Source organism: Curcuma longa, chromosome 4 (assembly GCF_044706935.1).
Source record: "Curcuma longa cultivar G26 ecotype Majalengka, Jawa Barat chromosome 4, ITB_CL_G26_1.1, whole genome shotgun sequence".
In the NCBI taxonomy this organism is placed as follows: Eukaryota; Viridiplantae; Streptophyta; class Magnoliopsida; order Zingiberales; family Zingiberaceae; genus Curcuma; species Curcuma longa.
The window spans coordinates 21,844,636-21,862,786 of record NC_133864.1 but is presented as its reverse complement, the minus strand read 5'-3'; the positions used below and the strand labels follow the sequence as shown (position 1 = coordinate 21,862,786).

The window sequence follows — 18,151 nt, the reverse complement described above, 5'->3', positions numbered from 1 at the left end:
AAATATCTGTGTCATCATTAAAATTAGAGATCCATTGAAATTAAGAATGGCATACCATCCATAATGCTCAACATTGCTGCTATCAGACTTCAATGTATCCAATAACCATGAAACAAGATTCAGAAAATTCTATTCTCCCATTCCTTGGATGAGAGATCCAAGATCCCTAGCTACCACGGACTGAACTTCTAGAATAGGATCAACCAACACCTGATTGCAAGAAGGGAAGATAAATGTCGTACATGTTTAGAGACCTCATTTTCAACAGGAAGAAAAAGATTGTTGAGAATTTGCACCTTTTTAATTTCAGGCAGAAGTAATCCTATATAAGGTATCATATCCATACGTTCAGTCACTAAGGAGCACATGTTTCCTGCAATCTGAGCAGCTTTTTTCTTTGTCTCAGCACTTCTCTCCCTTGAGCCTGAACAATAGGTACCAATAATGCCAAGGAAGTATACAAAGATAGCCTAAAGTATTAAAGCACCTAACGTTTAAGATAATTAAACAAGCAAAACTTTTAGCCTACTTGAAGAAGAATGCCTAGAGAATGCTGTGTGTACTCATTAGGATCAGTTAGACCCATCAACAGGGTGGGAACAAGAGCAGATATTTCCAGATTTTTAATTACGCTGCCAACCTAATTTAAAAAAATCATGTAAAACGTAATTTTAAGCAACAGAGATATGTAGAAGTTTGATGAAGAGGAGAACATTATTACTTGTTGTAGAGCAGTTTGGCCAGCATCCTGTACTTTGGGGTGTGTATCAGTCAGCATCTGCAATCAATTTTACAAAATTTCACAAACCAAAGAGGATTCATGACCTAAAGACAATTGTGTTTCCAAGTAAGAAACCTCCGTTAGTTTGGGAACTATCTTCAAGAGGCACTGAGAAAGTTGCACAGGTGCACAGTACGCCATAGCACCCTAAAGTTGCACACTATTTTGCTTGGTTCGCCAAGCGTTATATTCTAGCCCCTGAGGATATTAGAACCAAGTCACTAGTTGACCTTGAAGTGAAACCACAAACAAAAAACAATTCAAAACAACAACAATCACATATTATCAGACCCAAGACTCCATTCTGAAAAATATAAGAGTAGATGATAACCATATGTTAATGATGTAGATCACAAAAAGAGAGGATGCATCAAGCTAAGACAAAATAAAAAGAAAAAGCACCTTAAGAAGTGAAGGGAGAATAAGCTTCACTCCGTAACCAGTAAGACGTGACATCATTGCTCGAGCAGCACATTCAGCAGCTTCATGTACGACTGCTACTTGATCAGAAAAAGAAACCAAAAGCAATGGCAACATTTGAATGACATACATGGAATACATACATAAAATAACATCAAACAAGCCTATTTATTAGATTTGAGAATTAAAATTTTGGAATACTTACGGTTCAAACAATCTACCAAACTTTTCACAAAGACATTTAAATCCAATTAAAGCTCCTTCATGAGACTTAGCTCTAAAACAAAAAAATATAACAGTCAAATTGCAACAAAAATAGGTGAGAAATCTATATACAACGTCAAAACGAAGACAATTCACAAAACCTCAAAAGAGAAAAAATAACTCAACGACTAAATTAAAAGGACGTGCAGGTTTCTTTATAAGTAATAGTTAAACCATTACTCCCATTTTTGTCTTAGTTAAATGTACATATTACTCATGTTGAGCACTGTAAAGGAATATCCCTGATTGAATTAAGATCAATCAAATCTTCGATTGTTCTTGGTATAAAGATTAGAGCATATAAGTCTGCTCATACACTCCTTATCAAAACTCCCTGCTTTTGATCTCTTATAAGCTATGGCATACCTAATTTTTCATGTCAATTATTTGCTCTCCTTGACCAGGTTACAATAAGAGACTTATAAGCTTGGCAAAACAGTTGTATTTTGCTCTTCACAAGGTATCATCTATCAAACTACTTGTAGCTATATCTTGCAACAGAATGGTTCATCAAGCTTAAAAGTCACCTTCCTGATATTGCATATACTACAATGATTCATGTATGCACTCTTTCACAATTTTAGGGGAGATGTAGTCCTAATCTTCTTGTATTTGATTATTGTTGTTTTCTCTTTTATATTCAGTGGTAAAACAACCTTCTCATTTCTTTATCCTGGGCATTCTATTTTACTTTATGGCTAAGGGATTTTTTGGGGTTGTTTGTGTTTGTTCAAGTGGTTTTTTTTTTGTTGTTGTTGTGTTTTGTTCATGCACTTGAACCTAGATATGATAAACACCCATAACAGTAATATTATGATACAACATTTCATGTTATGTAAGATTTTTCAAGACTACTAAAACTTGTTTTGTGCATTCTTCACTATCTTTGCCTCAATCCATACAGCTTCCATCAATTGCACTCAAACTCTCCACTAGAATTATCCACCTTCACTATAGGTGTCATTGATATATAGAAATATGTTCATCAAACTATCAACCTTCAATGACTTCATCCAAGGAAAGCTATGACATAAATGAGACATAACACTTAACACAGCAAAGAAATATATATATATATATATAGCAACTCTAACGCGATGTTGACACAAAATATAGTCATGCCATACAATCTGCAACATAAATGATGTGAATTAAGTCCTTTTGAAGATATTGAGTTTCCAACCATTGGACTAGATAAATATGCATTCAAAAATATCAAAATCGACAACTTGGACATTGACAAATCATAAATATCAATACTCTTGGAAAAGGGAGACAAAAGTAGGCTTGTAAGTGAATCAAACATTCGTGAACAAGTTTAGTGTTCGACTTGGTAAGAGTTTGTTTATGTTCGTTCAATATACATAAGATCAATTAAATGAACAAGCTTGAACAACTCGTTAAACTAAACAAACAAACTTGAACACATATGTATTCAGCTGATTAATGTTCACGAATAATGTTCGTGAATAACAATCGTGAAAAATATTCATGAACAACGTTCGTGAACAATGTTCGTGAACAATGTTCGTGAACAATGTTCGTGAACAAACAATTCGTGAACAACGTTCGTGAAAATTATTCTTGATCCATGGTCATCAATAAAACTCTTATCAACATCCTAAATAAACAAAGAAACTTTCAAAATAAACAAATAAGTTTGAATTATTAAACTCAATAACCAACCAAATAAACTTAAAATGTACAAGTTTCAAACAATCAAATAATCTTGAATTGAGAGTTTGATAACATCTAAACGAACCAAGCTTAAGCTCATAAAAAAGAAACCAAGCCAAGTTTGAATAATCATTTCAATGGCTTGTTTCATTTTAGGCTCAGCTTGGCTTGGTTACCTTATCAAACAAGCTTGAACGCTACAAAACTTGGCTTGGCTTGACTTGTTTACAACCCTACATAGAAGCAAAATACTGCTAGACTTGAGAAAAAGCAATATTAATTGTAGTAATAAACCTTGTTCTTTAGTTAAAGTACATCAACAATGAAGCTATGTACCATCAAAAGAGCAAGTACAGTTTACGAAGTAACTAATAGTTCCATAATTAACAACAAAGGGTGACAAAACTATCCTATAAACCTTCATGAAGGGCTGTGATAATGCCATAATTTTTCAAGCAAGATATTCCAAAACCTTTAGCTACACCAGCAAGACCAAAGGTTGCACCACAACACTCTCCATATCTATCACTTTTCATCATTCGATCTATAAATCTAGACACAAGTGTCTGGACATCCTCCTAATGAATAATAATGCAGAGGAAGACTGAAAATGAAAATAAATCTCAAACAAGAAAAACAAGGACAAGAATTACCAAGCAATTATAAGAATATTACCAACAAGGTGGAAAATACATCTTAAACGAGAAAAAAAAAAAAGCAATAAGAAACAAAGGATTAAATATTTTAAAAAGAAAAAAAACAATATTGCACACAAAATGAAATTACTTGCTTAGTATTTAACTCAACAAAAAAAATACCTATTTAGATGCCATTAAGAGAGATAAACAATCAAAGAGTCTCTCGTTGCATTACCTCTAAGGGAGTGTTTAGAACATCCAATAATTTTTGTACAACAATGTGAACTTTTGGTTCATCTTGCTCAAAGTATAAATTGTAAGCCAATAAGAGTAAAGTAACAGCAAATACCACCAATCTACAATAGAAAGGAAAGAAATGATAATAGGTAAACCACCAAAATTCCTATCACTAATCTCATACCTTTGCTAAATGTTTCGCAAGAGCTCCAGTGAAGATCACAACACCTTCCCTCACAAGATCATATTTTTCTTCATCAGATGCCTAAAGATAAAGAAGCAAACACAGAGTTAGTGGCTCTTGACGACAAACATTAGTATTATAAGGTTTAAAATACAAGGATCATGAATCCAACAAATAATCAATCAGTTAAAATGAGAGTACCTTCTTATTCACATAACTGTCAAAAATAGGAAAAAGTAAAGGAACATTCTCTTTTCCATGTTTGTCAATGATCATAATGCATGCATTTATCATTCTTGCATGGACATCCATATTAGGATCTACTCGAATTGAAGGAATAAGAGAAATATTTTCAATTCTCAATTATGTATAAATTATTATATCAATAATGGATGAGAAACTAAGGATCAATAAGGAAAGTTAACTAATGAAATATAATATATTTATAGAAAGTTTTTTGAGTGAAAAACATATGACAAGAATAGTTTTTCCCTCAATGACTGTATTATCCATGACTAACCCATATATCCAAAATCAAGTTTTGAAGTCGTACAAGTGTTTTGCTTTTTCACCAAAACAATATTGTTTCGGTATCATGCCAACATTTAGATATACAGTGTCAATGGTAAATTGAAGGTGGAAGGAAAAAAGATAAGAAGAAAAAAAGGATAACACAATTATATATTTATTTTTCAACTGAAATGCTATGATTTTGACATTATCTATCTATGGAAACAAATTTAAAAACTAATAGCATTATCTCAATTTTAGCATGTTAAAAGGTGTAAAATGTCAATGTGAAATAATACTCATTGATATAATTGACACAACGACATAGGAGGCACTGTCTCCCTACCAGCAGATATCTGACATATTGATTCAAACACCAAAATTTCAAATATATAGGGAAAACAAAGTAGAAAGTGTATCTTGAAGACAGAATAACTTATCAAATAATGATACAACACATGGTCACTAGAACACACATTGTTAGTATCCATGTGAATTACTTGTATTGTATCTGGATTTTCATCCAAGGATGCAGCTAATGCCTTTGCTGCATCTACCCGTACATTGTAATTGACATGTGATAATGCATCAAGAATACCAGAGTAATCAATCCCAAATTCACACCCATATTTATCCCAAAAAAAGGCCCACACGGCGCAAAGGATTTGCATAAAAATTTGTCAAACAAAAAGCATTCTAACATCACCATTGCACATGTACTGAGAATTTCATCATTGATTGAGTTAAATTGAAAGCTCAATTTGCAGAAAAACATCAAACAGTGAAAAGACCGGTCTAATATTTGATTAGAACCATGTGGCATTGTAAATGAATCAGTTCAAGATAAGCCCTAACTTTTCAGTTGAAAAACATAAAGCCAGTGGGGCACAAATGTGATCATTCAACTAACACAATAAATCATACATTATTAAGGGGTATGATGAGAAGGTTTTAGGAAATGGATGGTCAATTTCACTATCATATTTAAAGAAAAAAAAACTAGAAAGAAATTCAAGTCCACAACCTTCCTCAGAACTGAAAGAATATTAATAAAATGGGCTCAGATTAGTAGTATAATGACTCTACCTTTATTGACCATATACAACTCATCAAATGCTTTAACATTTCAAGGAGATGATTTAACCAACAATGCCCAGAATAGGGGACTAGCAATATAAATCGAAAAGACCATTATACAGCTCAATCAACTCTTACAGCATAAAAGTGTTGTGCTGGTGCAGTGCATTTTACAGACTAAGATATGTATTAGTTTTACATGTACAACCTTGGCAATAGAATTAGTCAACCAAAGGTTAGCTACATAAACCTTACATATTTCATCTAATGATTTAGATATCTTGATAAATAAACCAGGTGAACAAGAACTATAAGCATAGTTTATGTGTACATTAAATTGTGAGGAAAAAGATTCACCGACCTTCTCTGGAACATGCAAAGCAATCCAAATACTTGTCGTGATCAAAGCATCATTCCAAAGCACATGGCCAGGGATAGAAGGAATATATTTTATAGACTAGATCATGCGAAGCAATCCAAATACCTGTCGTGATCAAAGCATCATTCCAAAGCACATGGCCAGGGATAGAAGGAATGCATTTTATAGCAGTCATGCAAGCAAGTCGCACATGCAAATCCTTAGCATAAACTCCAAAAAGGGCCTAAATTACACAGAAATATTAGTAACAAAAAGAATATAAAAAAATGTGTAATTTTAAGTAACAAAATCACATTTTACTCACTTTGGCCAACTTGGATACCTAGGCATAACTCATTCAACATAGGCCCAATTAGTGGCTGATAAGCTGGAATAACACCAAGGAAGGACATGATAAAGAACCTGGAAAAAGCCATGAAGAGTCAACAAGAGACAAGAAAATTAGAATATAAAATGGTTGATCTTCATTACAAAACCAAGGTATTCATATCTTACCAAGAGCATCTGTGGCCTAGGGAGTGGCAATATAGGATCCAAATGCAAAGATAGTATGTGAAGTAAGTCATCGTGAAGTGCAGTCTTCTTAGGAGAAAGCAGAATATGCTCAATTACCTAGCAGAAATTGAGTGTTTAAAAGAATAGCTAGACAGAAATATAAAGGTAAACAAATCTGCTGGAAGCGGTCCAACTTTACATGACACTGACAGACCATTAACTATTTGCTCAAAAATACCCAATGAAGGACCTTTGGGAACTTGACCTTCAAGAAGGTGGGGTAAGCTCCAAGACTACATGTACATCTTTTGCAGAAATTAGATGCAAAGATGCAGCTATCTCGCTGCCCAGCTAGAAAGAGGTGGGCCTAGACAACAAGCAAGATTTAGCATAGTCTCAAATGTTGCATCTCCAACAATTGATGAGTGCAGTAATGGATCAATGTATTTCACCTGCAACAGATTGTGTCCATGTTCCACCAATGAGTTTGTGACAACAAAGTAGAAAAAGTTTGAAGTATAGTTTGTATTGAAAATTGGTCAAGTAGAAACGAAAAGAAATAAAAGTAAAGAACAAGAAAAACTAGAACAGGAACATAAAGATAACAAAAATAAAGGTGGAAAAATATATTGTAATATACTTGTGTGTGTGTGTGTATTCTTGATGATCATCTATGTACATTTTTTATGGTTAAGATAAACTAAGATGGTATTTAAAATTTAAACTATTCTATAGTTATAACTAAAAGATAATAGCATAAAAGTAGAAAGAAGATAAAAATGAAGAAGATATAAAAGAGAATAAAAAATAAAAAATTAAAGGCGACAAGGAAAATATAGGATAATAGATACAAAAGACAACGAGATAATGAGATACTCACATGACTATGCATTTCTACCGACTAAGTTTGATTTCAATATATTTTCTTTCTATATTGGTTAATTAAAATTGTAAATTGAATAAATACTCACATATTAGCAAATTGACTATGAATTTAATAAATAATAACTATTTATGATTTATCATTATTTGAAATTGAGCATCAACTTCATAAATGGTTCGAGATCCTGTAACATAAAACATACAAAAGATAATAAGAAGAAGAATGCCTGGAATGCCTACATACCGATTGAAATCCGACCGGGGAGAGAAGTTCAATCTCACAGCTAAGAATAACAATGCACAGAATACCTAAATATTGATCTGATCGAAGAGAGGAATTCAATCCCATGGCCATGAAGATACATAAAAATGCCGAGAATACCTGAATACAAATTATAATCCGACAGAATACCTAACACGTGTTTAATTAACATGAGTTAATTGGATGGATTGGATCTGATTAAGTTGAATCTGGGTGAGGTTAATGGTTAAGTAAGGTTTACTTTGTTGCAAGATCTAAATATAATATTGTATTTACTGGGTGTAATTGTTTTAACATTGCAAGACCTTGATTGTGGATCCTGTTATATACGAGGTTTATATTTTTTGAGGCTTCTTATATCGACGTTTGTCTATCAGGTGGGTACTCCTATACTTGGTCAAAATAGGTTTTGTTATAGTGCATGACTTATTATAAATCCACTATTAGTTATTTTGTTGTTATCCTTGCTACACATGTCTGTTATCTTGTTGTTATCCTTACTACACTCATTGCATGATACATCACTGTTGACCTTTGCTATGATCTAATTGTATTCAATACAGTCTCCTTATTTATTGTTGATCTGTGACGGCTTATTCTGATTGATGTTGAGTATACCATGGTAGATGTAGTGATTATTAGTTGAGTTGTGCATCATAACATCTACATGCTATAATAGGTGTTGTTGATTGTTATTGTTGTTGTTGGCTCTCACTAGACCATTGTTGATAGTGGTACAGGAGTGAGTGCATTATCGCACTGCCTGTGTGGGTGCGACGTGCTGTTGATTGTTGTTGGCTCTCACTAAACCTTTGTTGATAGTGGTACAGGAGTGAGAGCATTATCACACTGCCTGTGTGGGTGCAATGCACTGTTTGTGTGGGTGCGACCAGAACTAGCTAGATAACTCTCCTAGAATACTGCCTCTCCCCCTCACGTGTAGTTGGTCTATTATAGGAGTGGGTGATTCTTATCATGTGCCCCAGTTCACTGCATAGTGTGGGCGTTTGAGGATGTTGAGAGCAGACAGTGATCAGGCAGCTAGATAGCTCCCCTGTGATATTTTTCCCGCTCCCTACTCACGTGTAGTGGTCTATTGTGGAGTGTGTGCAGTTGTCTTATCGTGCGCCCCAATTCACTGCTTATGTGGGTGTCTGGGGGTGTTGAGTGCAGACAGTGACCATGCATGTTGGCTGTGATGTGTGTTGCATATGTGCATGCATTTGTTGGTAGTATTTTGTTGCACTTGTTGATAGTTTGTTTATTGCATCTTTGCGTGTGGTTGTTGCACTTGTTTGATATATGATTGTTGCATTGTGTGCATTGATTGCATTTGCATGATTTCTATTACCTGTTATATAGTATTGCCCTTTTTCATTATGTATTATCTTGGGAGATTGTATATCTTTGATATCCATGTTTATATATATGTTGTGCACTTCTATCTTGTATCCCACTGAGTATTTTATACTCACTACCCAGATCCAAGGGTGTCTTTTATTCTTCCCCAGGTAGCAGATAGGGAGATTTACTTTGAAGCTTGGAGTTCTGCCAGACTACCCCCATCTCACAGTAGAAGAAGTTATCGGTTTGGGTGACTTCGTATGGTTTTTGGATTTTATGTGGTTGTGTGCTTCTGGTTTATTTTTGATATGTGGTTTGTGAAGTTCTTGTGCGTGGCTGTGATTTGGATTTATGTTTGTATTCGTGTGGATATGGATCTTGTTAGAATTCTGCTGCGAAATTTTTGTATCGTAGACTTATGGAGTTTGTCACTTGATTTTGTTGTGAGCACTATCGGTGTGCTTTTGGATTTTTATTGTTGTATGTGGAGTGGTTGTTGTTGTGGTTGTTATATTTGATGCATGTGTTGGATATGTGGTTTGTGGCCGTGTGGGCCTTCATTCATATAGTTTTGTAATTTTAATACCTATTTTGCTTTGTTGAGCGACCATGGGGGCCCTATGTTGAATTGTATTTAGGAAAGTTGAATTGTTATAGGGGAGATGCTGCCGAAATTTTTCGAACAGCCGTCTCTCAGGACGTGACAAAAGCTAAAGTGAGAAATTATTGTGAAAATGAAAGAGAGCAAGGGAATGAAAATAGACGAAAGAGAGTAGTAATAGAGCTTTAACGATTGAGAGAAGTTTTTGAAAGCAATGGCAAAGAAAAATTAGGGTTTTCAAAGATGCAACTTTGGGTAGTGGTAGATAATCGAGTGAAGGAGTAGGAGAGATGAAACACTATACTTCAAGAATTCATAGTGCTTTAATTTCTCAAATGAAAATGTGTCAAACACTTTCGCACCAGTCCGAATACTCCCACTTTTGCCATTGGATTTGAATGCCAGAATAAGCCGATGATCCTCCTTTTGCGTTTGAGTGAAGGAAGGTCGGGTCACTCTCTGAGCGTGAGGGCGTACTTGTGTCTTAACCCAACACCAAGGCAATGCTCTTTGCGCAAGGTCCGAGCGAGGAGTAATCTGCTACTTGATTGGGTATATGTGAAGTTAGATTTATGATTTGAGTTTTTTTTTATAATTAAGAGGTCCAGTTTCGCTCGATTAATCCTAAAGGTAAATAATCTTTCCTTCTAGTTTGTCTACCAGATAAAATCATATCATAATTTATACATACTCAGAGGTTGACCTTCAAAACATTCATCTTTATTGAGATTCGAGCCTTGATCATTTTATTTATTTCTCCAAGTGTTTTATCAATGCACCACACTGTGGGAGAATGATTTGAATATATTTTTTATTTGTCAAATATCCAGAACCGACTAATCATGGTGGATGACTTGATCCCATAAATCAACCCATCTAATAAATTTGAAAGCACAAGCAAGTCTTGACCGGTAGCTCAACTACACCAGAAGTTCGAGCACCGCGGGCATTCGAAAGTGCCCAATGTGAGAATTGAACCCTCACTTGTGGATTTCTTTACCCTGTCTCTTACCGCGCATTGTGTCGTGTCCCAAGGGACACGATTGAATATGTTTGAAACTTAGATACGTGGTTTAGTAAAATATTAATGATACATTATTATTGAGAATCAATCTAAATATAATTAAAATTATATCTTGGTTCTATAAAGGATTATTTTAAATCCAAATTTATTTTAAAAAAATAAAAAAGAAGGGAAATAAATAGAAGATAACAATATCATAGAGATCTAATCCTTTTTATCTTCAAAGGATTCATGCCAGGAAGAGAAGATAATATATTAAGTTTGGTAAGAGAAATAAATAATTATCTCAAGGTAAGTTGAGAGTTCTCTATAATGTTTTTTTAATACTTAAAAGAAGAAATAAATGAACATTGTGAAAGAAAAAAGAAAATGTGAAGTAGGAAAGATAAGAGGCTTGAGTTGTCCTCAACCACCACTCATGGTTAGGCTATGACTAGAGGGCACTGCAATTGTGATGTCACGAAATGTACCCAGGTCAAGGTTGCAAGGCTACGAGTCATGATCAGACCATCTCTCTGAATTGCAATTGCAGAGCTCGCTGAGATGATGATAGCCTAATATGCTTGGTGAGATAATGAGAGTGTTAGTGTGGAAAATTTTATCTTTTGCTTAACTCTCGACTTACATGAGATAAAAAAAAATTCATGTATCGAAAGAAAATTAAATTTATTTTTTCCTTCATCTTTGGATAAGTTAATAAAGAAAACTATCTTGACTTTGATATATTTTTTTATTCATATGTAAAGGTAAAACTAGCAAGGTTGCATTTTAGTGTTTCAATTGATGAATTGCAAAGGTGATAGCAGTTAATGAAAAAGTGGGATCTAAAAGTATAATTTTATGACCCAGAATTCATATGATTCCTTCTCCCATTTCAACTATTTTTTATTTTTCTTCCACTCAATCTCCCATCATCCTTGGGCCTGCCAGCTCAAAAAATTCAAAGAAGTAAAATAAAAATAGTGCATACATCCTAGAGATCTAATTCAAAATTGTTAAGCTATGATTATTTTTAATAATTTATTTATCCTGAAGTGTAGATCAAAGAAGGTTAAATAAAAAAAGGAAAGAAAGAAACAATGAGCAAGGAAACTAAATGGTCAAGAGGAAAGAAAAGAAGCATGAGCTAGTCATGAGCGCCACTCATTGTTAGGCTATGATTGCAAAGTTTTTTCTTGTGCCCCATGGCCAAGTGGCCAAGCTCCTTAAGGAACAACAGTATTATATTTCATGGTGTGAAGGGGAAATTGAGAGGCTTAAAAAGGAGGTAAACTTCTATAAAGCTCAATATGAGTCAATTCTAACCAAGGATTTAGCAGAAGATTTTCAGAACTTGGGCTCTGGAAGGGAGAAAGAAATTCCGAAAGAAGAAGAGGAATTCACTAATGCAATACTTGGAGAGCAAGTTAGTAATCTAACTGGAGGAGGACCGAGATTGATAAAGAATATGCTCTATAATCTGTAGATAGCGAAGCGGCTTGCTCCTTAAACTCCTTGATCACTACAGCAACCTGCGACCACTAGCCCAAGCTCCACATATAGTGATACACAATGAGCATCACCACCGCGCATGTAGCCATAGCACTCACCACCGTCTTTGTCACTGACACCTTTCCATGATTACTAGAGCTGGTCCTCACGGATCCGATGAGCCACTGCCCACCTCCCAAGCAATCCAATGACCGAGGTTTAGAGTTCCGCCTTCCAAGATCCTTCCACAGGATGTCAAAAAAGAAATTGGAGTGACTATATTAATTGAAGCTAGCAAATTAGTTGACATGAAATTTGAGAAAAAAGATTGGCAAAGCATATGTACTGAAGAGGGGGATACTGTTGAAGAGATAGTTGGCTTCCCTTGATTTCCTTTGTCCTCAAGAATGCCTTCATTCAAACACAATCATCTGTTATTTCTTTGGTTTCATTAGTTGAAACATTTATTTGCATCTACTCATGTCCTTCTAATACAACTGATGTCACGCTCTGGAAGTGTAGTTCCCGCACATCGGGAGGTACCTCACTCGGTGACATGATAATAAAGGAACCAGTACAAGAACAGAGACTTAACATAAAATAACCATCCATAATTTTATTAGATAAAATAAACTGAGAATGAGTTCATACAACCATTTATTAAGTCTAGGGACAACCACCTGTACGTATAAAGGAAAGAAAATGACATAAACCATCAAACTAACGTAAACCAAATCGAAACGCAGCACGTCAAGGTCTCTGAGCAAGTCTAAAGCAAACTGAACAAATGTAGTAATAAATCTGTGCCTACAAATCTGGAAGCCAAAGAATGTAGATAGTTAGCCAAAAGCTAAATGGGTAATCAGAAAAGATGTGCATGAATGTATTCTTAATTAAGAAGACAAGAAATTAGAATGGATCATAATTTCATATTGTCTCTTTAAGTTCTTGTATATATATATATATATATATATATATATATATATATATCATTCTCTTCATTTATTATTATCTGAAAATCAGGTAATAGTACTATTATCTATCATCACCAGTATTATCAATCCTTGTTATTTAAGCAAGTTATATCATCACCATTATAATTTCAATATGGTCAAATGTTATAAACAGTATCAACATTTATATAATTAATTAAAAAGTACACAATAGGAGCCAATATCATCAAAGTGTAGTAATATCTCATATATGTATAGGCTAACAGCCTCCTCAAATTATACTATCGCATATGTTATCTAACGTACGGACTAACAACCCTCACCGGTGGAAGACAAGATAAACACTGACCGCGGCCTCTGCTCTACCACAATAATATGTGGGCGATCAATGCTCTGGACCGAGGGCTACATCACGCCACCACTCCTCAGGTTACGATCTAGTACTCTGGTATAAAAACTAGACTCAGAGTTAACACCTTTTAATATTTATCATTTTCTTTTATCTCATTTCACGTTATATCTTTTTCATCAATTATCATCAATGTTACATTCTCAGTTTGTTTTTTTGGTTTCCTCTAAACGACCAATTCAATCAAATTAAATCTTATTTATTTCTTAAGGTATCACCATAGAGTTTACATGTAAAGGCTAAGCATCAACAGGTACAGGCTAAGTATCAACAGAAAAAAATATCAACAGCAATGAATATAATAGATCAAGCAATGTAATGACATGTATCAATAGACAAAGTAAGTCAGAATATTTATTTAAATTTTGAAAACACTCTTTCCCATTTTAATTACCCCAGATGAATCTCATGTGTGAATAGGAAATAAGTCAATTATTTATCCTTTCCTCCTATTAAATTTGAAATCCCTACATCTCAAAGCAACCCTAATTAATCATGGTAACAATAAATCCTAACCGAATTCAAGAAGTAACGTACCTCAATCCAATTGTTCTGCCCTAGAACTTCAGTTCCATCCTTGCCATAGCTCTCCTTCACAAACAGAACCATCGCTTACTAACATAACCCCAATCTCAATCCACGACGGAGGAGGCAGCGACTGAACCGTGAAGGGGGAAGTTGTTCGGGCAACTTGAGGAAGAAGGAGGCGGCGGCCCTAAACAGAAAGGGTAAGAGGAAGAGGGTACTGCAAGGAAGGGACGACGAGCTTCTTCTCCATAAGGGTTGTAATGGCAAGGGACAACGATGGTGTTGGTCTTCTCCACGCGACGACGTCTAAAAGAAAGAGATGGTAGTCAGGGGAGTGCTCGATGGCGGGTGTAGGGCAGAGGAGATGCGGCGGCAGTCGCGACGAAGGGCGATTGCGGCGTGCAGCAGAGGAGGGGATCACGAGGGGAAGGGAAAGGGCGGCTAGGGTTTTTGCTTCAATCCTGTCTTTGCTTGACACTATTTAAACTATGCTCCTCCGACCTTTTCGCCGACAAAAGCGGGTCGCGACTGTCACGCCCCGAGAGACGGCCGTCCGAAAATTTTTGACAGTATCTCCCTTATAACAATTCAACTTTCCTGAGTACATAACAATATAGGACCTACCCGGCCACTCAATAATACAATACATGAAGTATACCACAATGCTAAACTATATAAGTAAAGGCCCACACGACCACAACCCAATCTAACACATGTAGGTAAAATAGCTTACCACGATAACATACCAAAGATGTATCACCACGAAAAGCGACGATAATTATACAAAAACTTCAAAACATACTAAACTCTACACGTCTACGAAATCAAAAACCACGCAAGCGGAAGTACAATAAATCCATATACACGGGTACAAATCCAAATCCATACACGAAGAAACCATTCCTCTTGCTGTGAGATGACATGACCGGCGGATATCCTCTTACATCAACAGTAATCTTCTATCTATTATCTGAGGAGACAGAAAACCCCAGGGTCTGGGTGGTGAGTACAAATACTCAGTGGATAATCAGGAATAAACAGTGCATGCTTAAAAGTAAACATGTTAGAGCAGAGATATACAATGAACAACAGAAATAATCAACTAACAATGGACGAACTACCATGATATGGATGACATGAATAATAATGGCACCCAAATGCATCAACCAAGGATCAATCAAGTATACATCCAAATGCAGTATATATATACGGTCCATTACCTATATAATGCACATAATGCAAGCATATGCATGAATGCAACTGCCACACTCGTCCGAGTCACGTATATATGACGTTGAAGGTGTCAGACATCACACTGTCATGATTTCAGTCCTACAACAAAGTAGTCTGGTGACAAAAATAGTAGGTAGTCATGTATAACTACATACATCCCATGACCAATGTCTGTCCTTCATACTCGTCCTCAAGTATCACTTCCATACTCTCTGAGTACCTCTATGAGTATCACTTCCATACTCTGAGTACCACCATTTCATAGTGACGAGGACACAAGACATTAACCGGGTTGCGTATAGGCCATCCATTAATGATGATAGACCCACAACATTAGGAATTACAATCGTCATCATGCACCATGATGTCAATCAAGCATCAATAACCAATATCAACATACATAGACAATAAGTCTTAATTGCTAGATAACCAAAGGTTCATATAAGTAATAATATAGAGATTCATGAGGTCAACCGAATTAAGGACAAGCAAAAGATAATCATGAGTATAGCTAAGGTATCCAAATAACAACAAATAGGAGTACGATTAAGGTGTCTAATCAACAATAACAAAAAATAACATGCACTAGGAAAGAAATATCTTGTATTGACCAAATACAGGAATTACCCACCTGATTGATAAATCGTCGCAATAAAACCCTACCAAAATCCTCCGTATATAGCAGGATCAACAAATCAAGGTCCTGCAATAAAATAAACATCTTCTACTTAGCTTTAGGAGCAAATACCACAAGGGAAGATCCTCTTCCTCTTTGAGAAGTTCCTTCACACATCTCCTAGATAGATTTTTAAATTTATAAAATTCTATTTATAGTCAAAGATCTACTCAACCTAAGATCTAATTTCTCATTGTTCTCTAACAACATTAGATTTAATGGCATTAAAAAATATATAACAAAATTTAGCTATTGAAAATGAGAAAAGTATAAAATTGCTAAGGATACATTCTATGAGATTAACAAGAGTTACAAGTGGACATCACCCTATTCTCCATCAATTAAATATTGCCTTAGTTAACAGCTCATTCATTCTAAATAATATTTTAAAAATTGAACCTACAATGGAATTGATGGCCCCTTCAATTCTTCCATTGAAACTAGTGAATATTCAGTTCAACCATAACTTCATTTCGTTAATTCAACAAGACTGATTTCCAATCAAAATCTGACTTAACGAGCTGAACAGGATGGATTCAAAAACAATAGATGTCGAAGTGTGATTATCTATTTTGTATGGTAATGTCAAAGAGCGTACTAGTTATGAAAATTCTTCTTTCATCAACTGGAGGGCGTTGGCTCGATTCTGAGCTTTGGTGTGGGTCTGAGGGTTGTTGTGATTTAGAGCGTTGTTGTAGTCTCCCATCCTCCTCAAGTACAAAAGCCAACACACAAAGAAAAGGAATCGATCGCTTTACCTAGAAGACGGAGGAGGACGAAGAAGACAAGACCAAGCGTCTCCCCTCACCGCAGCGGCAGCCCTTCCTTTCTCTCTGACAAAGGAAGGCGGCTCTGCTTCTGGAAGAACGGCGACGAGGGTTGCGAAGGTCGGCGGCGTCACGCAGTGTCTCCACGCAGTGGCGGCGGCGTCGGGCAGAGGAGGGGATCGCGGGGTCGACGCCAGCAGGCGCTGGCTCCACGCGGCAGGTGATGGGCGGTGCTGGTTCGGGGCAGCGTCGAGCGTTGGGGGTCGGCGTCAGGCGTCAGGCGTCGATTGGGCGAGGAAGGCGGCAGAGCGGCGGCGGCGGGTGGCGGAGTCTCGGGGGATCATGGGGAAGAGAGAACAACACGGGCAGGGGTCGCGATTTCGTGTTTTAAAGAGGAGTAACAGTAACCCGGTCTTGGGTTTAACCAGTCAGCGCGCGCGTGGGATGAACCGGTGGCAAGAAAACAGCTACACCAGCTTTAACGTAGGGTTTAATCTTGGTTTGCTTGGTTCACTAACTAAACGACCTCCGTTTTGACTAAAACCAATTTTATTGGATTTGTCTTCGCAAGACGAATCTTATAATCGCATCCGTTTTGACAAAACTTCTTTCATCACGAACCAAACCAAGTTGGTTCAATTCGGGTTCAAACCCGACTCGTTTGGTTCTAATTTTTCCGTATCTTATTTTTAATAACCTAATAGGTTTCGATTTTAATGATTTACCTGTTTAACCTAATTCTAGATTCAACCCATTATCCTAAATGGACTTGACTAATTTGGCTTTAATTCACTTAATCCCATCCAATTAAAAACTCAACCTTTAATTGGTTAATTTTAACCCTAAAATTTTTGGTATCTTACAACGACTCTGTCTTCAGCGAATGCGGGTGCTGCGCGACCATGTCACAAGCGCGTGGGCTGCGGACGAGAATCGACAGAAGGTCGTGGTCGGGAGAAGGTGATGAATAGGGTAACGAGTCGCGATTTTAGTTATAACAAAGAATACACAGTAACTTTCAAATCGGGTTTAAAGTTTAGGCTAAACCGATTTAAAATTTAGGTTTTATATAACCAATCGAGTTTAATCTTGATTCGCTTGGTTTACTAACCAAACGAACTCCGATTTGACCCAAATCAATTTTGTTTGTTTCGTCTTCGCAAGACAAATTTTCTCATCGCGTTCGTTTTAACAAAACTCTCTTTCATTATAAACCCACTTAATTCGAATCACTTAAAATTTAGCTTTTAATTGGTTAGTTTTAAGCCTAAAATTTCTCGTGTCTAACAAAAATAGTTCAAGTAAGAAAAAAATTGATGACTAAAAATTGTAAAAATATT

At 35.9% G+C, this 18,151-nt stretch overlaps 1 protein-coding gene across 8 annotated transcripts; it reads right to left on the bottom strand.

Moving 5' to 3' along the window:
• On the bottom strand, positions 1–6,329 carry LOC141828624 (protein ILITYHIA-like). Of its 8 annotated transcripts, none has more exons than XR_012601784.1 (6): positions 4,202–4,470; positions 1,184–1,278; positions 857–979; positions 722–778; positions 297–424; positions 1–210 (listed from the first exon to the last, which is right to left on the bottom strand). XR_012601784.1 is itself a non-coding variant. In XM_074716080.1 (6 exons), the coding sequence occupies exons 4-6, from the start codon at positions 920–922 to the stop codon at positions 521–523; spliced, it is 243 nt and encodes an 80-aa protein (XP_074572181.1). In that variant the 5' UTR covers positions 923–979; positions 1,184–1,278; positions 4,202–4,282; positions 6,273–6,329; the 3' UTR covers positions 432–520. The 8 variants fall into 8 exon arrangements, 7 of the variants coding, with proteins under 7 accessions (XP_074572181.1, XP_074572185.1, XP_074572179.1 ...); XM_074716080.1 differs by lacking the exons at positions 1–210; positions 297–424 and adding exons at positions 432–640; positions 6,273–6,329 and having other exon boundaries at positions 4,202–4,282; XM_074716084.1 differs by lacking the exons at positions 1–210; positions 297–424 and adding exons at positions 432–640; positions 4,016–4,136 and having other exon boundaries at positions 1,184–1,263.
• Positions 6,330–18,151: the final 11,822 nt, after the last annotated feature.